At 35.8% G+C, this 26,520-nt stretch overlaps 1 protein-coding gene across 2 annotated transcripts in view; it reads right to left on the bottom strand.

The window, feature by feature from the left end:
- The window catches only part of rbms1b (RNA binding motif, single stranded interacting protein 1b), a 76,952-nt gene extending 60,872 nt beyond the window's left edge, over positions 1 to 16,080 (bottom strand). Inside the window, exon 1 of one of the 2 annotated variants that reach the window (XM_084121592.1) lies at positions 15,813 to 16,080. In XM_084121592.1, the coding sequence (XP_083977718.1) occupies positions 15,813 to 15,878 (66 nt within the window). In that variant the 5' untranslated portion in view covers positions 15,879 to 16,080. Of the gene's footprint in view, positions 1 to 7,778; positions 7,938 to 15,812 lie in introns of those variants that run through there. The other variant, XM_084121593.1, reaches the window with a different exon arrangement.
- Between the last annotated feature and the right edge of the window lie 10,440 nt (positions 16,081 to 26,520).

The raw sequence follows: 26,520 nt of genomic DNA, 5'->3' as shown, positions 1-26,520 counted from the left end.
ATGAAATAAAAAATAAATAAATTAAGCCATGTCTGATGACGTTAAAGTTCAAATGCATAAAACACAAAACTGTCCTCAGCATTAAAATCTAAATCTGTTTCCAAGCAAATCAATGTTTTCATGTTTCTGTGCTGCTGATGTCAAGTCTTTGATATCCAGCTGAATAAACTGGTTCAGGGATGACGTAGATTTGTAAAACGCAGAAACGAGTTTGCATTTTAGCACTTGCGGCTCCACCAACCCGAAGTCAATGGGTTTTTGGTTAAATGGCCGAAATAAGGTCTGTGGTGAAACATATATATATATAAAAAAAAACAAAATGTATGACAGCAACAGCAAAATACGCAAGTGTTGGGTCGGTTACCAAACAAAAACAAAACAACAAACAAATATTTGTCCAGAAAACAAGTGTTCAATTGACATGTGGAAATAAAATCATAAAATCATAATCATAAAATCATATTATATAATAATATACCAACATCTAGGCTATCTAATATGAAATGTTTTTTTTAAATAATCATATTAAATCAATATGTAATATTAAATCAATATGTTAGCTGTATTATATCCAGTAAAATGAATTTGAAAAGTTTAAAACATACTAGAAAGGTTTCGTTCACAGAATTATATGGCAAGGTTTACTCAATTCATATTTGCGTAACTAAAAGGTGATTTTTTGTTTTCGTTAATTTAATTACAGAACAATAATTTAATATATGCTTGGCCATGGCATAATTTAATTGTTTTAATTTTAATTTTTACTGAAAAAATAGGCTACTGTTGCATTATTGAAAGTGAAATAAACAAAAATAACTGTATTGTTGAAGAAATAATGCTGCTGTGTTTTTATATAAAAAAAATAAACAATAATAATTTATTATATTTAAATAAATATCTCTATAGAAAGTAAACTGAAAGAGAACTTGTTTAAAAAAAGAAAAATAATTTAAGTATCGAATCAATGCTTAGAAATGTTGCTTTTTAAGTTTTGAAAGGGTCAGAAACGGCCCTGGCTCAATACTTAATTTAAACCCGTTTTAAAATAATAGAATTAAAAATAATTCCAGCTCTGCTCGCTCTGGATTCAGATTCAGATTGATTTATTTAGTGCCATGTCAGCATTCAAATCTATTTTCATGGCAAAAATTCAATTACACAAATACAAATATCATATAAATACAATAAAAACAATAAAAAAAGTCATATTATAGAAGATTTTTTAAATTAACATATGATAAAAAATCCAAAGCATAATCTTACTAAATAAGTCCTTAAGTGAGGTATAACTTCATAAAATAGCATTCTACTTGTATTAAGTCCAGGACAATCTAATAAAATATGTTTAACAGAGAGGGGAATCTTACAAAACATGCATAAAGTTGGGTCTTCACCTTTAAGCAAAAAAAGCATGAGTCAAACTTGTATGAACTTGTATGACCTCTACGACATCTGGTGTAGACTTGATCAAGTCTAGTTTTAAGAGCGATAAAATAGCCAACAATACATTGTATGGGTCAAAATTATCGATTTTTTTTATGCCAAAAATCATTAGGATATTAAGTAAAGATCATGTTCAATGAAGATATTTAGTAAATTTCCTACTGTAAATATATAAAACATTTATTTTTGTGAGTGAATGCAGCACAATCGCCAACATAAATGAACAACTTTAAAGGAGATTTTCTCAATGTTTAGATTTTTTTGCACCCTCAGATTCCAGATTTACAATAGTTGTATCTCGACCAAATATTGGCTTATTAATTCAGCTTTCAGTTGATCAATACATCTCAATTTCAAAACATTGACCCATGTGACTGGTTTTGTGGTCCAGGGTCACATTTGGCTTATTATTCTTGCACATATTCCACTCTTCTTGGCACTTATTTAATATGTATCGATTAATAATCGGTCTGATATCTGAGGGAGGAATTTGACATTCATTACATTTGACATTTACATTCATGCATTTGGCAGACGCTTTTAACCAAAGCGACTTACATTGCATTTCAAGGTCCACATTTACATAATTATCACTTCATTAACTTCCTGATTAAGCTGCTTGCTCTGGACATTCATAAAACAACTTCCTGAGGTGCATCATGGGATGCTTTTAAACAAGGAACGTGTGTGATGAGTAGTATAGCTTCACTATATCTGCTGCAAGTGCAACTGTTCAATTTATACACAAAAAGAAATAAATTTTTAACTCCTTCAAATACACAGTCGTGTCTTTCTGCATCTCTCTGAATGTAAAGCACATCTTCACACCTAAACACTGCATTTCCTGTTGTCTTCTTAAATAACTTCCCCTGAGCTCATCAGTTTTCGATTTCAGTCTGCCGTTTTGAATTTAAATGTGATCTTAGAAGCACCGAAAACACCTTGTGGTATCAATAATCCCCAGCTACGCCTGATCGTGCTTCGACAGCAGTTTACGTCGGATAGTTAGAATGTAAATAGGTCATTTACAATCCCGCAGAGAGCACGAGATCTTTGCCCTTGGATCCGATCCTTTTCCTTTTTGTGAAGGAAAAATAAATAAATGTGACTAGAAAACATCTGCTATTCAGGACAGAGCAAACATGAGCAGGTCAATACAAGCCACGGATTACAATCTTTCATCAAAGCATGAGGCTTCAGAAATTGATTATAAAAAAATAAATAAAAAAACATTTGCACAGAAAGAGACAAAAATGCCCCAGAAAAATATGCCGCAAAAAGGTCACTGTATTCATATTTGACATACACTATTCAACAGTTTGTGGTTGGTAAGATTTAATAATTATGTTCCAAGTAAATGTTGTTATTTTGAGCTTTCTATTCATTAAAGAATCCTGAAAGAAAATGTATCAGTTCCCACAAAAAATATAAAGCAGCAACATTGATAATAAAAATGTTTTCAAAAAAATGTTTCAAATCATCAAATGTGACCCTGGACCACAAAACCAGTCACATAGGTCAATTTTTTTAAATTGAGATGTATACATCATATGAAAGCTGAATTAATAAGCTTTCCATTGATGTATGGTTTGTTAGGATAGGACAATATTTGGTCGAGATACAACTATTGTAAATCTGGAATCTGAGGGTGCAAAAAAATCAAAACATTGAGAAAATCTCCTTTAAAGTTGTTCATTTATGTTCACGATTGTGATGCATTCACTCACAAAAATAAATGTTTTATATATTTACGGTAGGAAATTTACAAAATATCTTCATGGAACATGATCTTTACTTAATATCCTAATGATTTTTGGCATAAAAAAGAAAAATGGATAATTTTGACCCATACAATGTATTGTTGGCTATTGCCACAAATATACCCGTGCGACTCGTGACTGCTTTTGTGGTCCAGGGTCACATATTAGAATGATTTTTGAAGGATCATGTGACACTGAAAAAGTCAGCTTTGACCACAGGAATAAATTACATTTTAAAATATATTCACATAGAAAAAGAGTTATATCCCTAAATAATAATATTTCACAGTATTACTGATTTTACTGTATTTTTGATCAAATATAATTGCAGCTTTCAATTGCAAGAGTTTTCTCTCAGAAAGTGTACATAATAATGTTCAATTCTAGGCCAAACTTGTGATTAGTTTAATGTCTCTGCAGACATTTCAGCAGCTGTTAGATATTTGCATTTACTGTCTCAGAGGTGAATATTCAATATTCAGCTAATATGTGGTTTTCACACACACTCACACTCACACACACAATGCATCAAAATGAACAGTATAAGGCTGTATAATCATGCATATAGGGAAATGCAATTGTTTACAACGTAAAGCATTCTGCTAATATTTCCATGCATCTGAATGTTTTCAAAACAGTCAAATTGATACGGACATGTCTAAATTGTGACGTAGGAGTGTAATACTGTGGTTTTCTACACTCAAGAGGACACTCTGGGTCATGACAGTGACCTGTGGCACCTTTCCCTCTGCTGTGTACGTGTTTGTATGGGTAATGCCAGCATGTCACGGGCAAATGAGGAGACGGAAAGGGCTGATTCAGCAAAAACAAAGGGTCAGAGTGCAAAATTAAACGAAAGGACAAAGGGAGAGTGAGGAAAGGGGTGTTCATACTAGACTTTAAACATGCAAAAATACCTTGTGCAAAAAAAAAAAAAGTGTTAAAAAAAACGTAAGTGTATTTAGTGCTTAGGGTGCCGTTGTGTTAAAAATATATATTTTTTGTAATAAAAAATAAAAAGCTAATTTTTAAATAGAGATTGGTAAGCTTAACCTTTCATTTTTATCACTGTAAAGGCCCATTCACACCAAGGCTGATAACGATAAAGATATAGTTCATAGTACAAATCATTCTAAATGTAAAAGAACAGCAGATTCAGCAGATTAATTAAAGTAAAAAGTCATCAAAAGAGTTACAGAATACAAGTAAACAGTAAGCAATAAATTAAGAGCAAAGAAACTAATTGCAAACAAAACCGACAAAAAAAAAAAAATACAACAGATCAAAAATACTAATTAAATGAACATTGCTTTAGGTTTTTCAGGAAGATGTGGCATTCAGAGAAAAATAAATGGAATACAGCAGTGTTATTTTACATCTGATTAGACTAATACTTATTTAAAACTATACAAAAGTTATTCATTCAAGAGCAGTGAGTGATTTTATCTTGTTTGACTAACATTAATGACTGCAGCAGTAGAGCTGCACGGATCCAATATACTGTTACACACACGTTTCAAACACGCTTTCTCAAATGTTTGTATTGACTTAAGACATAACCGACTGTTTACAAGGATAATTACCAAAATGGCATTTCGACATATTTGTGTGTATTCGGTTATTTGACGGTTCAGGCGCGTATCTGAACGCCCTCGGTATACTTTGCTTATGAGCGTTTCGCCCCAGTCTCGGACCGCGCCGAGGGAACAGCGTCTCTTTTGCAGCTTAATCCGCTTTTAAAGGGATATTTCACCATTGAAACAGAAAATGTGTATTTAAATTGGGTCATTTATGTAGTAGAAATGTGAAATTATTTTAGAAGTTGGTGCCTTCTAGACTGAGAAAAGCCAGAGAATGTATTTTTGGCTCATGTGGATGAAAGACAACAACTCCCAGAATGCACTTGCTTCGCTGCCCTACGAGGACACTCCCAAGCCACGCCTACCGGTTACAGAGGGCAGTGTCGGAAGAAATGATACAGCTAGGCTACTAGTCGACTGGAAACTGAAAAGACGGCGTTTTATCGTGAGATCCCCCTATGGGCGGGTTGAAGACATGCGGAACGAGCTCCTCCTACTGGCTGGAGTCTCTCACCTCTGGACAAAAAAGCCTCTGATGAGCTAAATGATGATTTTTGCGTCATCTGAGGTTTTTTTCCAGACACACAATACAGAAATCTCTCGTCTCAGGGGGACATGAGGGAAGGAAGCACGGTCATTCGAAAATACTACCGGGTTTCTACTGATACAAAGCAGTTAAGTTAGGGCTTAGGGAGGAACGAAAGTGTGTAAACGAAAGATTATCTTGTTCTCATAATCGTTGGAAGCCAAAATCTAAATACGATTAATTGCACAGCCCTAAAACAAAGTGAGCGATACATACCAAGGGCTGAAATAAAAGGTCTTGATTGGAGGTCGACCGATAACTAGGTTGGACCCGATTAATCAACCGAAAGTTTTTAAAATGGATACTGAACGAAAACAAACATAAAAAATAAAATAGTTTTGAACTTTATTACAAAAAATTTAAAAAGTACTGAACCATGAAATTGTACTGTACCTTTTAAATATAAATATGTATATTAATTATACCTTGATCATTCAATGTTAGTTCATATAGTGCATGAACTAATGTTGAGATCCAACTTTCAAATGTAAAGATGTATTAGTAAATGTTGAAATTAACAATGAGCAATACTTTTATTAACCTTAGTTAGTTACAAATGGACTTTTATACTGAAAAGTGTTACCATTTCATATAAATCCAAACAGTCATGCTTAATTCAGATTCGGATTCAGATTGATTTATTTAGTGCCATGTCAGCATTCAAAGCTATTTTCATGGCAAAAATTCAATTACAAAAATACAAATATCATATAAATAAAATAAAAACCAAACAAACATATTATAGAAGATTTTTTAAATTAACATATGATAAAAAATCCAAAGCATAATCTTACTAAATAAGTCCTTAAGTGAGGTATAACTTCATAAAAGAGCATTCTACTTGTATTAAGTCCAGGACAATCTAATAAAATATGTTTAACAGAGAGGGGAATCTTACAAAACATGCATAAAGTTGGGTCTTCACCTTTAAGCAAAAAAAGCATGAGTCAAACTTGTATGACCTCTACGACATCTGGTGTAGACTTGATCAAGTCTAGTTTTAAGAGCGATAAAATCGCCAACAATACATTGTATGGGTCAAAATTATCGTTTTTTTTTTAATGCCAAAAATCATTAGGATATTAAGTAAAGATCATGTTCAATGAAGATATTTAGTAAATTTCCTACCGTAAATATATAAAACATTTATTTTTGTGAGTGAATGCAGCACAATCGTGAACATAAATGAACAACTTTAAAGGAGATTTTCTCAATGTTTTGATTTTTTTGCACCCTCAGATTCCAGATTTTCAATAGTTGCATCTCGACCAAATATTGTCCTATCCTAACAAACCATACATCATTTGAAAGCTTATTTATTTACAAAAATACAAATATCATATAAATAAAATAAAAACCAAACAAACATATTATAGAAGATTTTTTAAATGAACATATGATAAAAAATCCAAAACCTTTTCAGGCATAATCTTACTAAATAAGTCCTTAAGTGAGGTAACTTCATAAAAGAGCATTCTACTTGTATTAAGTCCAGGACAATCTAATAAAATATGTTTAACAGAGAGGGGAATCTTACAAAACATGCATAAAGTTGGGTCTTCACCTTTAAGCAAAAAAAGCATGAGTCAAACTTGTATGACCTCTACGACATCTGGTGTAGACTTGATCAAATCTAGTTTTAAGAGCGATAAAAAATCTGTTTGTAATTTCTGGGTGAGTTTCATATTATAGCTTATTATTCTTGCGCATATTCCACTCTTCTTCATGCTTAAAGATGGCCATCTTTAAATATATCTACAAAATGGCAAACGTACTGCTGTTTTCCCTATTCCTTTGGGAATATCGTGCACAATACGACCAGGAGAATGTATTAAGAAAGTGACTTAGGTCTATTTCGGGACATTTTTGTTGACATTGCAAGGTAAACAACAGTCCAGAAACAAAGCCAGTTAAGAACCGCTATAGTTTATAATAGCCAAGATCTAGAGGAGCTTGAAAAGCCTACAGGAAAGCAGCCCACAAATCAGTCCTAAAGTCTCCCTGCTTGACATGGTACAGCTGTCCGTGCTGAATGTGCAGAGAAAACAAATGAAGAGGAAAGCGCTAGCCTCCCCCACAGGCTATCAGAGCTACAAATCACACTGTAACCTGCCAACATGCATGTGCATAAACCCATGCAAAACGTACATGCACACGGCCTCTTTCTGTACTGATGCAACTGTGCCTATAACACACATGGAGAAGCTTTTGAACTCCAATGCAACTCTAAAAAGCGACACGTAGAAGCGAGCTTGCCCAGACCACATTCTCGACATTCTCCCTTGTAATGGAGAGACATCTCAGCCCGTTGACTTCCTCCCAGAGAATCTCGTTCTGCCTCGGTCCATTTGCAAAGTACAAATTAAATGTTGCAATTTCTGCGCTGTTGAAACAGTGTTGACTACATACCTTCCTGCCTCTGCCGTCGGGCTCCAACCGAGGGCCCCATCTTCTTAACGGGGGCCACATTGTGGTCGTCAACAGCGACAGCTTCGAGTTCGTCACGGCACTACGAAAGCAGCGTGTTTACATGTGTGTGTGTGTCTGTCGCACAGGAAGACGCCTCTTTCACACGGCGAGTCAGTGACAGAACAAGAGAGCGAGAGTGTGGATGTGTGCAGGACTGGTTGGATTGAAACACAAGCTTACTACTTGCTGAATACTAAACAGTGTGCACTGTACACTGCCTACTACGTTTCAAAAATAGTACATTACAGTTATGCATAATGAAAATGTGCAACTTAATTCATTCAGTCGTGCTCGAAAATCACTAAATGATCGCTAAACTTTTGGCATGAAAACACTATTTTTTGAAATTTTTAATTTTTATGTTTTAGAAAACTCAATAGGGGCAATAGACAGACACAAATATATATATTTTTCATTTCCAGACCTGGAAATTATTTAAATCAAAATCCGAAACTGCGTATAGGAATCGTATAGGTGAGTAGGGGGCCAATATAATGTAGAATTAAAATGAAGACAAATAAGATGAAGACAAAATGGCTGGATTTAATAAACACTTATTTGCACAGTATTTATTTTATACAGTATTGTGTCTTTCAATGCTTATTTCTAAAGATAATGCTGATATAGACATAATGGGCCCTACTGTATCTTGCACCCAGTGCAATTGACTTTGTTCACCGACACATGTATCATTCCTATTTTGCACCCGACGCACAGCGGACTTTTCCCTCCACAGACGCACGTCGGTAAATTAGGGAATGAACTTGCGCTCCCGGGGGCGGTTCAGCGAAAAGAGGAGGCGTGTTCCGGCGCAAACGTTCCCTGGTGCTATTTTGCAGGTTTAGAAAACAATTCCACCACAGACCGGGAGAAACCTAGTCTAAAGTCAGTGGCGCGTTATTCAGATGCTATTTTAAGGGCGCATGCTTGGCCATAATCAATGTAGCGTGTGCACAACACACATACACTTTGCTTATCTCATCTACACAGAAGCAGCAGTTCTCATTTTTAGAAAACCATATATTATTACAAGGAAAAATATTAACACATGAGGGAAATCATTGTTGTGTCCATGAAGATGTGAAAAAATAGGCATAAATCTAGCTTACACATTTACCCAAATTATTACCTGTTTAACCGAAGCTAATTTGGGTGTGTTTCTCCATCCTCAGTGTCACTTCTCTGTGTTTTACGGCCCTGACGAGAACGTCGGTCTCCTCGGCTGTGAACCGCTCCTGGCAAATCCGCCGTTATAATAGCAATCCGCCATGGAACAAGCGCGCCTGCTCTTAAAGGGAATGTGAGATGACGCTCTGATTGGTTTATTTCACGTTACGCCCAAACCACACCTATGAGTAATGAAGCTACTTCAGACCAACCCATTTTAGATTTGCGTCGGGCGCAAGAGTCATTTATCCCACCGGTATAATAGCAACAGCGCACGAGACCCGCCCACAAAGTTACTTGCGTTTCGCGCTTGATACTTGCGTTTCAGATCGTTAAAATAGGGCCCAATGTAATTTAATGAGACGTGCACAAATATGCGGAAATTAAAACAACTTATTTTACATAATATTTAATGTATTCATTGTCAAGGCTGTTGGCAGATTTAGAAAAAGACACATGGGGAACTAATACTTCAAATTGGTCAAAAACATGATCTCAAATCAAGAATTTGGCAACATTCAAATGAGTGAATATTACTTTGACTTTAAATACGTTATTTTCATAAGTAGTCCACTCAAAAAAAGATGAGAAATTAGCAGACCAGAAGATAATTTGGTGCAAAGCTCAGAATTTATGCGTGTTATGATAAATAAATTACACGCATAAATTCTGAGCTTTGCACCAAATTATTTTGATTCAGTAAAATGATATCCTAAAATTCATGACTTTAATATCATTTGTTTATTTGCATGACACAAAACACCATTTCGCTCCTGCAACCCACACATGTAATTTCTAAACAATCACGACAGATGAGATATTTCTCCAGAGAATATCCAAAGATGATTATGAAGTATCATTTTTGCATCAAAACCCGACAATCAAATGCAGCATTAATAATCCCGCCATCCTGGTAATATTCATCTGCTCAAAGTGAGTGTATGTAAATAACTCTGAGGGAAAGATGTCAGTTGTTGTTATGCTTTCAGACAGCACTTGAACAGACAAAAACACACAAAAATTATGCCAAAATGCCCATTTTTGTTGAGTATCCTCGCAAGCATAGTCTTAAATTAGTGAAATTAAGTCTTAAATGAACGTCAAGAGTTGTGAGAAAATGTGTCAGATCCACGTCATGTGCGGCAGGTCTTAAAGTGACAGCAGCCTAATAAACCTGCAAATCAATGAACGAAGGAAAAAGAGAAAATCACTCACTGCTCTTGACTGAATAACTTTTGTAGCTTTAATAAGGATTAGTCTATATTTCATTTATAATTTATGCAGTGAAGACTGTGAGGTGTTTGATAACTTTATTCAATTTCTGTATATATCCTGAACCGGTCTGACTGGGCCAATAGAAAAAAATTGAGCCCATGTATAATAAAGGCACAGCTAAATGTGAGATTTATTATAGAGGGGTTTTTGTGAAGATTATACTCTATTACACAATTATACTGTAATGCTGAACGCCTAGAATTAATGGTTAAAATTGAGGGAAAAAAATCAATTTCATAGAGATATCAGTACCAGTATAGTATCAGTGATTCTGGCCTTCATTCATTTTTTCAAAAAAAAAAAAAAATGCCATTACAACAAATGTTTACAATATACTGTCTTCAAGTTGTTTCGACATTAATTTGGAGAGTAACTGTGAAATTAATACAATATAAAAATATTTAAAACTTTTAAATCGCGATTAATAACAGAAAAAATGTGTGATTAATTCGTTTAATTAAAATTTTTTTTAAAGGGCTGGTATAATGCCCTTTTCACAAGATGTAAAATATGTCTTTGATGTCTCTAGAGTGTGTATTTCAATATAGCATGTTAAAGTTGTCACTTTTTAGGGTGAGCAAAAACGCACCGTTTTGTGTCTGTTCCTTTAAATGCAAATGAGCTGCTGCTCCCGGCACAGGGGGCGGAGCTTCAACAGCTTGCACTCACACAGACATGCACTGAAAATTTCAAAATCTTTTAGCCTTTTATGTTCAAACCGGAGTCAGACAATGATGGAGAGACTCAAGAAGAAGTGACAACATGTAGAAGCAACAGGACATTTCTGAATGGTTAGTTGATGAGTTTATGTAGCTTATGTGTAGTTATCTTCTAGTCATTGATTGCATATTCAGTCTTGATAATCTATAAATCGTGTTCAGGGGGCGGGGTTTATGTAAATTCTAGGGTTGGTGATGTCACTAACCCGGGAGGAAGCTCGTGTAGTCTCTACCAGCCGTTTGTTGTAGTCCTTAAAAAGCAATTTCTTTAAAAGCAAATATCTCCCTTTGCTTTGAACTTTGAGCGTTGTAACTTTGCAGATGTTGTTTATGCTCAAACAGCAACATTACACACTAACTAAAGTTAGAAAAGTGAAATCATAATCAACCACCCCTTTAATCGATTGACAGCACTAATATATATATATTAGTTTTGTCTCTTAATTCTGATGGTGAACATGAATGAACCACATAAAACTTTTCTGTAAAATAGACACATTCTATATTAACGTTGAACTGCAGTCACGCCCGCCGCTTCAGCTTTACCTCATGTTTCTTCATCTTTTCCACATGTAAAAATAGTATATGAACTGTCCATTTCATGGTATAAAATAGTCCAGTCCACTGATACCCACACAAATATATCATCCACTTTAGCAGAATCTCTACCAGCTGACAGATCTCGGTATATACACACATTCACACAACCCGGCACTATTCGACAGGCCTCAAATAGCCTTTGAGCAAAACTATTTTTTACCCCATTCGATCTTCACATATTTACTTACACATTTACTGAATTGCCTGTTTACACAAAGTAACAAAGTAAGTCTATTAATACCAGACGAGTCTGTGTGGGTCTCATTGACCTTGTCAGTTAAGCTGAAGGACTTTGCAGCTCTCCGCCTGTGTTTGTGAGACAGGCCCTTGGCAGAGTGCTTCGCCACCATGGTGGTTATTATTGTTGAGCTGGTCCCTCATTTTCCTCATGTCAAAAAGTTCCCAGAATGACTATCATAGGAGAACAATTGGAATTCTTTCAGCTCGGCACACACATAATGAGCTGGTTAATTGTGTACATTCCGCTGCCAGGCAACTCTTCAGACTGTATTGTAAACATTGTATAGGGCTTTTTCAGGCCTTTCACAATGGCTTTGTTTGCAGGCTCTGTGTGTAATGTCCAATGGCAGTTAATGTGCTAAAACCCACCCCTCGATCACAGGCTTATGTTGACACGGCCGGCCCACCTACAAGCCATGGAAATACTTCAGAGCTGGTGGAAAAACTGGCGCTGTTGAATTATTATTCATATTATTAATGAACAGTTATGCACCACTGGTGATAATGCAACAGCATGTCTCCCTCGACTTGTAAATTTGACATGAATACATTTATTACAGTTTAGTTGCTTCTCATAATTTCTAGTCTATTTCATGCATTCTCATGAAAATGTGTGGAAGCACATTTTAATCTCACAAAAACACGTTAAATAGGGAAAAATACATTGCATTTGCTGCATTGTGACATTATTCTCATGATAACGAAGCACAAATTCACCCATAATTCTCATTACAGTAGCGAATCTGTATTCTGTATTCTCCCCTTATACTCGTTAATAAATTGCTGTAGACTTATTCTTCACAACTGTACATTTTTCTCCTTCTCCTCAATGTAACATTTTGTATGTGCTGTTACACTTTCCGGATTACATTTCCATACTGACATTTGTACCTGGTTGGCAATTTGCACAGTTCAATGAAAATATAATTGAATTTAATATAGACCTAATAAAAAAATGGCTGTAATACAAATGCGTAACATTATTGAATTTGGCGCGAAATGTGATTGAAAATAATGCAAAAAAAACGTAATGGTCCTAAATATAAGTGTGAAATATGATGGGAACATGTTTTTGACTGGTTTTGTGAGATTGACCCTTCAATTACACAGCTAATCACAATCAAATGCGCTCACATGCTGTAATTGGGTTGTTGTCTAAGCTAAGCTGTAGCAGAGCACCATATAAATGTGTTCTACCTTTCCGCCTTTCAAATGAAGACAAAGCTGCTGGCTTCCAGCCTTGAAAGAAATCAAGTTGCTGTAATAATAATAAAAAAGGTCATTCCTCCCTTCCCTGTCAAGGCTTATCTTACAAAAGCATCTCAACTTCCAAGCTCCTACAAGGGCACGTGTCCAAAAATAGCAAACCAGCCAACAAACAAACGCTGGATATTTTCTGAACACGGAATGAAAATCTAATTACAAAAAATAAGAGATGAAGGAGGATGATGATGTGGACTACAAATGTGCTCTATTTCTTCAGGCCACTTCATTGTAGAGTTTATGAAGCGTTAATGGACTCTATCCTGTATAAGTACGGCAGTATTTGGAGTTTCAGAACGCTTTTGTATATACTGTCGGCCCCCACATAAAGTCAACATACTATACAAGCTTCCTAGCATCTAGCAAAATTGATCCTGTTTACTTTCCCATCTTTCTGGTCTTATTGTGCATGATTCTGCCGTGCATATTAGCCTATAAAATCTCTTTTGTCTTTGCAATATGTGCATTCAATATGCATCTGAATCAACTTTCAAGTTTGGATCATCAATGACTCGGCATCTCGCCTCCAACCACCTGAATACATCTAACATCCACTTTTTACAATTCCCGATGGATAAAATCCGGTTTCCCTCATAAATACGTCAGATTGACTTTGATAAGAGTGAAATATGAGGCCTTAAAGCAGGGCTCAGTAATTTCGGGATTTCTTCGCTGTATTCTCGCTTTTTTCTCGCAGGTTTCTTTCTAGAGCTCCCCCTACAGCTTCGGAATAGATATTTGACAACACTGTTGTAAAAACTCGTTGGCGATTCTCAGACACCAGAGGCTATAGATCAACGACATCAAAGCAGATGGGACATTCTTTAAAACGTCTTCTTCATTCGGGTTCGAACAGCGTGAGGGAGCGCAATAATGACAGCATTTTAGCAGATTTCTTTTGGCCGTAAAGCAATTCGTTACATCGCGAGTCCTGATATCACGCGATACTTCCTGACGCGGCGGCCCGCCGGCTCAAAGTTGCAAGTGCGTATTTTCCGCTCACGGGCACCAGGGGGGTGCAAAACAACCACCATTCAACCCGAAATAAGTAATATAACCATTCCAGTGACTCCGAAGCTGTTCAGTTAAGGTAAAAAAGTTACTTAGTTCACCTTTAATGGAGACAAGTGCATGAAAGCTCAGGATCTGATACTCACAGGACTCGGTCAGCAGACATCAATATTAACAAGGCAAACCAGTCAGGTCAAACAGTGACCACTGCATTAACTGTGAGGTTTTTTTGCAATGCTTTGATTGACAGAATGGTTGGTGGTTAAGGTTTATGTTTCCTCTATGTCATAAATCAATGCTTTCATAAAGCTTTGTACAATGTGACATGTTTTTGGAAGGAACTGGATCTTTGATAAACGAAACCAGATTAGTACCATATCCATAGTCAGGCAGCATATACACTCCACCCAGTATTGATCAGCTGTGATGTCTGATAAACAGCAGTATTTATTACTGGTCGACCAATATCATTTTAATGGCAGATGCTGATATGTGATATCTAAAGTGGAGAGTGCATGCATTAGAATAAAAACACTTTATTTCAAACAATATTTACTCAAAATGTACTCAATTTAAAAAAACTAAAAAAACATCAACGATCTGGGAATGGTTATCGGCTAATACCAAACACTCTCAAAATATTCAGTTGCCTGCACTATTAATAGAGCAGATTGCACAATTCAAAAGAATATCATAGTGAGTAGTGACAGAAGAACAAGACTGATCAATCAGCTGTTATTTCACCATCTAAAAGATTATCGGACAATGACCACTTTGATGAAGTAGCCGAAAAACTTAAACAGTTTTCATTTCTAACAGTCTTGTCAATGGATAAAAAAATATTTTTATTTGGGAGAGAGATATATAATATGAGAAATTTATGTTTTAAATAAGTATTTATTAGATTGTGTAATATTAATTAAATACATTTGATATTAATCAAACATCTTAATACAATAGTTTATGTCATTAACTATGATTCTGAATTAGGCTATCTATAATATAACCATCAACCAGCCTAACGTTACTCTAGATATCTGCATCAGCCACTGGAAACATACCTTTTCAGTATAAAAAATAAAATAAGTGAGAATTTTTTTTATATATAATTTAAAAATTAAGCAATTTTGATTTTTGTAATTGTAATGTATGTCGGTTACCCTTATCGCCCATATGAAATACCATATCGGTCGACCACATACTGATGACTGTCTACAAACAAACAACACATTCAGTCTTTTTACAATTAAACTATGATTATACTGTCCTACAAAACACAACAATGATACTTAAGGGGATAAACTAGCATGATAAATGAGTAAGTTCACAAGAGAGTCGATCACAACAACACAAGTGCTGGAGTTCAGACTTCAGCCAGCGCGCGATGTCACGTCGCAGGAATTCACTGGCAGAGAGAACGAACAAAACATTTAATAACGCCAAAAAACGACGACCACAAAGAGTTTAAACCAGCACTGTATACACAACAGCAGCGATTAGGTTATATCTGTACCTGACAGTTCATATCTGATAAAAAACACGATTTAAAATGTCCGCCCGAAAAATCATCTCAAGTACGCAACAAACTTACTACAGCGTCACTCGATCCATAACGGACAATATCCAATAAAACACGATACACACACCAGTCACATCAACAAAAGCGATATCAAACAAGAGGTAAAACTGATTTTCGTACCTTGGCTTGAAGGTAGGGGTAATAGTAGGTATATTGGGGGTACATCTGCCTCCACACCTTGCCCATGAAGATTAGCGGTAAATAAAAACGTGGATGTCACTACTGTCAGACCTGAAACCTGGAGAAAATCAACACCGGTTCTGTTCTCGACGTCCGAAAGCGGAGACTGAGGATGGATGTGGGCGGTGGAGCTGCAGTGGAGCGAAACACAGCAAACAGCCTCCCTTCGGTGCACTCAAACTCTGCTGAAAAGTCTGCAACACAGACTAATAAACACCAACCAAACGCTGTATTTAAAGCACCAGAGTAAGAATATTTCATATTCTGTGATAAATGTTTTTAATCTTGCAGTAGATGGTAAAAAATAGATTCACAAATGTTCTAATGTCTTCTATTAAGTGCTTAACTTAATGAGACATCATATATGTATGCATATATAGGCTATATAGCCTATATAGCATGCTCATCTTGAATTATTAACGATAGTCTTTAAAATAAGACCTTGTATATATATATATATGACAAATTTGAACAAGCTCAACGTCATGGCCTTCTCATGTTGTTTATGAGCCAAATAGTGGATACCGGGTTAAGTTCTGAGTCTTTACAATTTCTGAGGGTGGGTTTTATTTTTCAGTTTCAATTGTGTCAGTTTCTGTATTGACACAATTCTTAAAATCTTAGTCACCATGAAATCAAAATTGACAATTCGTGTTTTTTAAAGAATATTTCAGCATTTATTATAAATGATTTAGGCCTATCCATCCGTGCACATCATTATACAGTGCAATGCATAAGTGAATACACCCATGCTAAAGTTGACTAAAAAGAGGAATAAAAAATCATATTTTGGAAATTGAACTTAATGCCTTAATTTAAAAAATTAGGAAAAATCCAACCTTTAAGGACACCAATTTTCTTTGTGAATGAATAATGTATCGTAAATAAATAAATGTTCTTCCTTAAAATACATGGTGCATAAGTGAGTACACCCCTATGTTAAATTCCCATAGAGGCAGGCAGATTTTTATTTTTAAGTATTTTTTTTAAATTAATTTTTAGGATACTATGCATCCTGATAAAGTTCCCTTGGCCTTTGGAATTAAAATAGCCCCACATCATCACATAGCCTTCACCATACCTAGAGATTGGCATGATTTTATTTCAGTTAGCCTAAAAGCTAGTTTGATTTGCATTGAGAGATGATCTTATGGAAAGTACCCCAAGTTCAATTTCCAAAATATGATTTTTTATTCCTCTTTTTAGTCAACTTTAGCATGGGTGTATTCACTTATGCATTGCACTGTATATAAAAAAGATGTAATTAATGTGCCCTTGTAATCTTTAATCAAAATAACTTCCCCCTCCCTCTGGCGTGAGGGCGGGGCAACCTGTCACTTACACGAGATCGTCCAATAGCAAACCACAACCACCCAACCATCCAATCAATTCCCCATGGACAAAATCAAGTCCCGCCCTACATTTGTTCTTGTTTGAGAAGCCATTTTCCTCGCTTTTCATGCTGATTTGGACTACAAAAAAAGAGAATATTTTCACTTATTGAGCAGGAAGAACAAGATACAGTTCATTTAGAACTTGCCGAGCAATTGCAGGGTAAGTTAAATAGGCTTTGCAGGTCAATTTAAACAGTAAAACAATTTTGAAACACCCCAAACTATTCCTGATACAGCAAAAAAGGGCCATAATAAGGTTATAAATAAAAATCAAACCACATAGCAAGACCTGAATGTGAGTTTTCAGTGAGTTGTGAAGGACCACAGTGTCATTTTTGATTAGACATTTTGAATGGGACCTGGAAGCTGAAGGTCAAGTTCTCCCTCCAGAGCATCTTCAATGGTAAGCCCTCCATTTCAAATCTATTCTTATTTTAAAATTTTTGTCCAAATCTCTATGAAATTACTATTAATTAGCATTAAATCATTGTTTTATCAAGATTAACCCAATTTTACAAACATTATTGCTTGATTCGGAATGCCAGTGATTCTACAAGATACATAATAATCCATGCAAACAGGGTTAAATGCTGCTTTAGCAATATTTTGCAGGCCTCTAGTTTGGAGTCCAGCCAGAAGCTCATGTGAGTGATGCTTCCTGTTGAGCATCAGGAGACAGGAAACATCATGCATGTCTAAGCGCCCTGTGAAGAAGGGTTGGACCAAAGCCTGCTGTAAAAAGCCAAAGCCTTGAGTGATGAGTGCAAGATCTTAATCCCCTTAAATCTAGACGGCAGAGAGAAAGAGAAGAGAGGGGAAAAGATTACTAAAGTCATATAATTAGGTGCGTTATATACCTGAAATTGAATGTTTTACCGAATAGCTGTCCCTTTCCAAGTTTATATTGCCTTGCTATTAGTCTCAGACGGCACTCCCACAAATCTGTCTGATGCGTATTGCACAAACAAAGTGACCTTATTTTATTACTTAAAACTTTGGTGCAAACTTTTATTATACTTATTTGATGTGCATTAAACCTGCTCAGAACAGCTCCTCATCTATAATCACAGAACGAGACGCAATGTCATCCTGTGTAATGCATGGGAAGGGCCTCTTCGGGTCACCTCGTGTTTTTTATGCCTGTCCTGCCCAATTCATTATACCCGCTGTTCCTCTGCCCTGATGCCAACTTCCAGATGGAGCTGCATGACACACTCATTTATCACAGAAAAAACACTCATTCCCGGGGTTAAGACAAAACACACACAGACTCTATACACTCATTTATTGCAGTGATTCAACAAGAAATCTGAGTTATACTGGATATCTAATGAGAACAAATGCATGGGTTTTTTAAGTGTTAAATTTATTTGATTTTGCAAAGTAGTCATGTGCTGTCGGTCAAGCCAAATGTCAGTTCACTCGGCCTTTCTCAATCATGTGAGCACGGCTCTATCTCCTATGGTATTATAAACTGTGTTTCCTAAACTCAAATTACACAGCTGAGTCCAGCTAATGTGTAGGTTCTTAAATTGTGAGGAGAAGATTTCTCTATTCATATGAGTGGACTGTCCTTGTCTATACTGACTATACTAATATAATATTTGTCCCAGTGCTTGTTCCATGTGTTTGGTGAAACAAACTTAATTTTATTTAAAGTAACAATCACAAAAAAATCGTATCAATTACATGAGATGCACGGGAAAAGGCAAGAGGAAACACAAAAATTCACCAAATAAAGTGCGCAACAAACAAAGACAATCACATGGGTATGAATATTCTAGACACCTGGAAACAATCAGGATACAAAGACATCATGTGATCCTAATACTAGGATTTTACACGAACACAACCAACATAATAACAAGACACGAGACACTATATTATTTTAAATCAATTGCACAAAAAAAAATCTATTTTCCTTTTTAGCCATATTCAGTTATAGCCTATTAATAATTTTGCATACTCAGGCCTGTGTAGTTTGTGGTAATATTAATAAATTGCACTGTAGGAATTTTTTGCTGACATCTTGTATGATTTTGGTGCTTTGGTGGTTCACCACATGATGTCAATGAGTGCTGAAGTGAAATCAGTTGAGAGCCACTGAGCTAAATGAATAAATACACATATAAATGTAAGTTTAAATATATATTTTTTTGCTAAAAACGTTGCTCGTAACTCAGACTCAGTTCTCAGTTATTTCTAAAATTGGAAAGATAACTGTTTGCATACAGCAAGAGAAGACCTCAAATAAATATGGATAATAACATAATGTAAGGGTTCTGTTTGTATTTTGACCTAGTGTGTGCCAGTTAATCACTAATTATGTTCACTTGTTGTTAATTTAGTTTCTTTGTTAACCCGTGTGTATTTAATTTCTGAGTTTTGTCTGTTCTTTGTGTCGTCTTTGGTAACGTGGTTGTGTTATTTTGCGTATTCCTGTAATCTCCTGCGCATTTCCGTGTTGGATTTAAAGTCCCCCTGTAGACAATAATTTTATCCCGTTTTTGTTGTTTACACAGGGACCATTTTCAAAAATGTGCACTTTGAAACTCGTTTTCAAAAGTTTGCGTTTTCAGGCATCCAAAACGCTGTTGTCGTGTAAACGAATGGCCAAAACGCATAAAAAGTTTAACGTTTTTAGTTGAAAACGATGTCGTGTAAACAGCCCCTCAAAATAGCTTGAATGTAACTCGTCACCCTTGCCTCATTTAGTATACACGGTTCTATGAATATGCAAATGAGCCCCACCTCCACTCACTCACTCAGCTCAGAGATCCACTCGTTGACTATCACACGTTGATCTGATTGGTTACAAGGTAGTTTGTGACGTCAGAAACACCAGCGATTTCGAACCGTTTTTTTGAGACTGTCTTTGGTTCACTGCAGTTTTAAAGGTGCTCTAAGCGATGTCATGCGTATTTTAGGCCGAAACATTTTTTGTCACATACAGCAAACATCTCCTCACTATCCGCTAGCTGCCTGTCCCCTGAACACACTGCAGTCTCTGTAGACACCACAGGCTCCACAAACGGCAACAAAAACAAACTGGCCCAGCCTGGACCACGAAACATAACATACAGTGTTCCAGCCAATCACCGACAAGAATGATTTTGGGGGTGGGGGGTTAGTGTTTGTGCACATGAAGGGGGGTGTGGGGAGTGGAGGAGAGAGAAGCATGAAGAGGGAAGTTAGCTAGAGGAGAGATGTCCTAGACAACGACAACGACTAACGTTAGAATTATATTCTCTTGAATTTTGATATGGCCGACACACGACCAAAAAGACAACGTTCTGATGAACAAATAGCAAAGTAGAGGGAAAAAGAGAAGGAACGCGCAAAGTCCCAAATTTACATCGGAAAAGCCTGTTTCAGGAAGCACGGAAGGGAGGGGGAGGGGGAGGGGACGGGATGAGGAGGAGGGAGAGTCGAGCTAGCCTCCGTTTTGTTTGACAATACTTCGAATGTCAACAAGAAGTGACGTCACCCAACATCGCTTAGAGCACCTTTAAGGAGAAAATACTCAGCAATGCTGTTGACTTTTTTGCACGTGGTTTGTCTCAAGTACATTTTACATTTATGCATTTGGCAGACACTTTTATCCAAAGCAACATACATTGCATTTCAAGGTACACATTTACATTCTTATCAGTGCTTGCTTTCCCTGGGAGTCGAACCCATGACCTTGGCGTTGCAAGCGCCAACACGCTACTGTTTGAGCTACAGGAAAGCTTAAGGGATAATGTACATCCAGCCGGTTGTTATCTGGGAATAAACCCTCGACAGGGTGATGAGGTCTTGCATCAGCCTGAAAGGGGTTTATTCTAAGATGATAACTGGCTGGATGTACATTATTACACGGATAATTGCCACATAATTAAATAATTAGACACAAAATATTGATCTGAGTTGAAATACTTTATTAGGTCTTTAAACGCAAAGCTTCCGCGGAGAGAGCAATTGCTAGCGCTGCAACGGACATTTAAGAGATACGGTATACAGTCATATCACTTATTAAACAGCATTTTGCCACATAAATAATTATGGAGATAAGAGATATTGATTTCAGATTAAACTGTTTTAAAATCGTACCTGTTTGTATCTTATAATCCAACAGTGTACAAAACAATAGTCACAAAATGGCCGCTGCTGTGTTTGCATTAAACAAGAGAGAGCGAGACACGATACTGGATGGCATAATTAAATAACTGTAAACAAAATATTGATTCGACTTAGTTTTAATATTTTATTAGCTCACCAAATACAAAATTTCCACAAAGAAAAAACGATCCTAGCGCTGCTGACTTAACCCGGATAAGCCTGTGTTTCTGTATGTCATTCCCAGATAATCGGATGGCGCGATTGACCAATCAGAATCAAGTATTCCACAGAGCCGTGTAATAAAGCATATTGAAAACACCACATAGACATATGAACAACATTAAAAAACTTGATTTTTACCACAGGGGGACTTTAATATTAAAGAAGTTTTCGTTTTGATTCCTCGTCTTTGTGCGCATTATTACAGCCACCGTTTGTGACACTAAAGGGGCGTTTACACAACACCATTTTTAACTAAAAACGGAAAACTTTTTATTCATTTTGACACGGCGGTGTTTTGCAGGCCTGAAAACGTGAACTTTTGAAAACGGGTTTTCTGAAAACCATACAGTTATCGTCTCTGTGTAAACTACAAAAACGCGAATTTGTGAAAACGGTGACGTCATGCATATTAAGTGTTAAGTCTTTAGAGGTGTAGTATCTTTACGAAGCGACATCGCCAACTACTGGCCTGTTATGAATAATACAGCATTTTTTGTCATTTTCACGGGATCGTTTTGACAACTTGAAAAACGTTTCCATTTTTAATACATTGTTGTCGTGTAAACATACCATTAGAAGATAAGTTGGCACTGGAAAAATTTTAATGAGAAATGTTTGATTACATAATGAGATCTCTGACTTTGGTGAATCCGAGAACAAATCTCTTTTCAAACCGTAGAGATGTGACATTACTAGGTTACTTATCTCAGATGTTATGCAAATGCCCCCCCTTGTTTATGTAGACCATATGCAAACCTCCCTTGATTTGGGAGCAAATGCAGGAACATATTAAGTGTCAAGGTTCACATGAAGTAACGGCTCAGTGAACGCATGTGTTTCTGAGGACGTTCATTCTGCTGACCAGTGCTTTGTGTTGTCATGGCATTTTGCAGAGCTCTCATTCTTTAGCTTGTTTTTTCTCTTGTCCATCTACTCTGTGACCTTTTTGATGGGGCAAGCTCATTGGTCAGCCCGCTCCGTAGGCCACACCCCCCAGGGAAGTTTAGAAAACAGCAGCAACATTTTAGAACAATGTCAGTGCGTGGCTAATTTAAGAATCTGTGACACAGCTAGATTCATGTGACAGGAAATGACCGTTGGAAAAATCTCAGAAGAAAGCACTGACTGCTTGTGATTCACTTTTTGTGTTTGTAAAAAAAAATATATATATCATTATTATTATTATTATTATTATTATTATAATCAGGGTTCAAAATCAAAATTACTAATTACAAAAATTACTTAAAATGTATTTTTATTGATATACTGTTAAGCATTCAAGACAGGTGTGCCATGAGCTCTGAGGTTGGATAGTGATGATATTTTCTAGCCATAAGCCATCATTTTGTTAAAAAACAATCTATTCCTGAAGTGCAATCCACCAAACAGATAAGTGTTTGGTGCACTGTGAATGGCATGATTGAGTCAGTCTCCCAACACGGTTAAACTACTGAATATTTTGCAATAACATATATTGTTTTTATACTCTTAATTATTGACTGTAAATGACTTGTTTTATTTTTTTGGATTGTCACTCATAATGTTTCATTGGATTGCACTTTCTCTCGTAATATCTTGTATCTTCTTTTAAAAAATAATAATTTTCACATACTTTTTTTTGTCAAATCAAAGTTGTTATTAATCTCAGAGCTGATTGGTTTGGTTTAAGACTTTTTAAAACAAACTCCTTATTGATGATTTTTAATCCCTAAGAGAAAAATAAATAGGGAAAAAATGCTTACAAAAAGTACCACAGGCTTGGCTGCATCAGTATTTTCCATGTTCTGTTACACTTTTTATCAGGGAATTTTAAAACGGTAATTTCCAGGCTGGGAAAAGTCATAGAAATTGAGTAAATCTTCATCATTTTGGATATGCATTTCTATGATGATGATGATTGTAATGCACATCTCAAAAATAGTTTGATCGATTTTTTTTTGTGCAGTCGCATTTTACAGATTCACAAAATCACATTTAAAAATCATTTTTCCAGTAATCACAAACTACTGGAATAACACTTCTGTGGTCTGGGCTTTAGTTTGGTCATGTTGGCAGAGAATACTTTAGAAATGACACAAAGAAGTGAAACTTGAGCAATATGATGCCAGTTGAGTCATCACCATAAATAGAGCATAAAATCCGAGCCAAATGACTAAGTTCCTTAAAAAATTTTTTTTTTCTATAGGTGTACAACTTTTTTCTTTTTCCTGACAGCGGAGATCAGATTATTGCAGACTTACATGTTAAACTTCTTTTTTTTTTTTTTTTAACAACTGACCACCATGATGCTATGGTTGCTTAATATTTGGTTGCTAAAGTGTTCTCAGTGGTTTCTAGTGTGTTTCTATATGGTTGCCAAACCTGAAACATTAACATACGACTGCAAGCATTTACACGTCAATGTCTATTCTGTGTCCAGAAACTAGCTAGATACTATTATTCCCAAACAGCAGGAGAACTAGTGAACATTCTCTCGGCTCATCCTGTGGCTCTGTGAAATGTGATCTTGGAGTGTTCGCTCTGCATTCCTGAGCAAGATTCCTCATTACGTCTCCCTCCCGTGGGACGGCCGGCTCTCAGCCGTGCCCTTTGTCTGATCCCAGACCTACAGCAGTCTGTTTATTCTGCGCTCTCTGAGACATGTGGGGGGAAACAACCGATGTGACAAAGATTTACCAGCACCGGCATGTCAGCGTTTCATTCTGCATCACTCTGACTGTGTCCATGAAGGGGGAACAAGAGACAAGATAAACACAGAGACCCTTTATATTCTGAATGCATTAATTGCTGCTTTCTTTTTTATACTCTGCATTTTTCAATGGCCGATGCTAATAGCTACAGACATAACTAGATTATATAGATACTGATACAAAACAAATTTGTACCAAATTTACAGAGTAAATTTTTTTTCCTCAAAATTTACCAATTTTGTATATCCATTAAACGAAGATTGCTGATATATCTGGCTGAGCAATATATCGGCCAATATATTAGACTACATATTATGTCATTAGATATTTTAGTTTTCTTTTCTCTCTTTTTTTGTAAACTAATGTTCATTATCACAATCACTATTTGCACATTTAGTCATAACTTTAGGTTATTTTTCATATTATTTGTTTATTTAATATAACTTTTTTTCTGAATTTGGCAATTGCTGCTTTCCGAATTGTTCTTAGTTTTTATTTCATTTTATTTTTTTACAAATATTTTGCATTATTTATATGAAACTCTGGGCCTAAATATTAATAATGCAATATATACAGTATATATATATATATACAGTATATATATATATATATATATATATATATATATATATGCAATTACAACATTTTTATTAAAATTAATCAAAAGTTATATTAAATAAAGTTGTTTATATTGTTAGTAATTTTTTTTCTAGTTTATTTTTAGTTTATTGATAGTATTGTTCATTTACTTTGCACAATGTCTGACTGACTGGCAGAAACCTGTAACTAGGACTAGAGATAAAAGCAGCCATGGGTTAGATTGTGCCGAAAGCCCTGCCGACTACGCCAAAATGTTAGAGAGGATGGATTTCCATGTCAGAAATATCAGATATATTAGATCCAACCCCGGATGCCGAAACCCTCCCAGAAGATATCCGTCTTCTTTCAGCCTGAGAGTTTGACTGAGAAAGCCAGGAAAGAGCAGAAACAGAAGACAAAGGGATGATAATAAAAAGAGCAGAGTTTATTGAATAATCTTAGTTGCGTATGTTTCAATGCCAAGACTTCGCCTGACCAGTACAATTCCAACAAGTGTTATTATACCTTGATATGGAGATATTCTTTTACCAAACACTCAATCATAAGATTAAACAACAATAGCAAGCATTGCAAGAGCAAGGAAATAAGTAAAATAAAATATAAAAACATAAAGCCCTGGTTTCACAGACGAGGCTTAGTCTTGTCCCAGACTAAAATGCATGTTTGAGCTGTTTTAACTGAAAGCAACCTTTTCCAAATATCTTAAAATGTCAGTGCCATTGTTTTGTCTCAAGATGCACACCAGTAATATATTTTTTTCTAAGGCACGTTTATAAAAGATTTTAAATGTCCTAATTGAGCTAAGGCATAATCCCAGATTAATCTAAACCCTGTCTGTGAAACTAGGCCAAAATGACATAAATTAATAATAATAAAACGATGAATAAATGATCAAATGATAAATGATATAAATCAAATAATAATAACATTAAACGATAAATCAAATGACAACCACATAAATGACTAATGATTATAAATTAAATCATGTAAAAAAACAAAAAAACAAAGAACATAAAACACAACACAGATGTGTGGTTGCTCTCTTAAAGTGTCACACACACACAGGTTGTTATTGCGAATCCTTTGATCTTTCGGTAACCCTTTGCTAACCCTCATGTCATCTCTGTCCCATGACTTCAAAGGAACGTATAATCGTTACACTGACGAGGACACTACAAAAACTCTGAGTCACACTGAGATCGATACATTAGTGAGAAGTTTTCTCGCTGAAACCATAAAACTACTGAAGAGTAACAAGACATTGCACACAATTTTTGATCCGCTTTAGTGATCAGTGATGTTTCCATGTGTGAATAAATAAGATTTCCCCTGGAAAATACCTATGAGCGATTCTAGCTGGTTCGTCATCACCTGACCAGGCACTTGAGAACGAACCTGTCAAACATGATATCCTACAGAGTATAAAATCTGCTGTACGTGCAGAAAAATGCATGTCAAAGAAATGTGACACGTACATTTCAAGTGGTGAGGAGAGCTGGTGATCTCAGAGGTCATGGTTTACACATGCAACCACACTTCACTGCAGAAACACTGTGTGGCAAAGGGTACAAATAAACGTTTTGATATTGCATGGTAGAGTTTTATGAAATATTTGTCCAACACTAATAAAAAGTGTATATC

This window comes from Abramis brama (assembly GCF_963993115.1).
Source record: "Abramis brama genome assembly, chromosome: 8".
Lineage (NCBI taxonomy): Eukaryota > Metazoa > Chordata > Actinopteri > Cypriniformes > Leuciscidae > Abramis > Abramis brama.
Note: the sequence above shows the minus strand (reverse complement) of the source record. Positions and strands in the feature narration are given on the sequence as shown.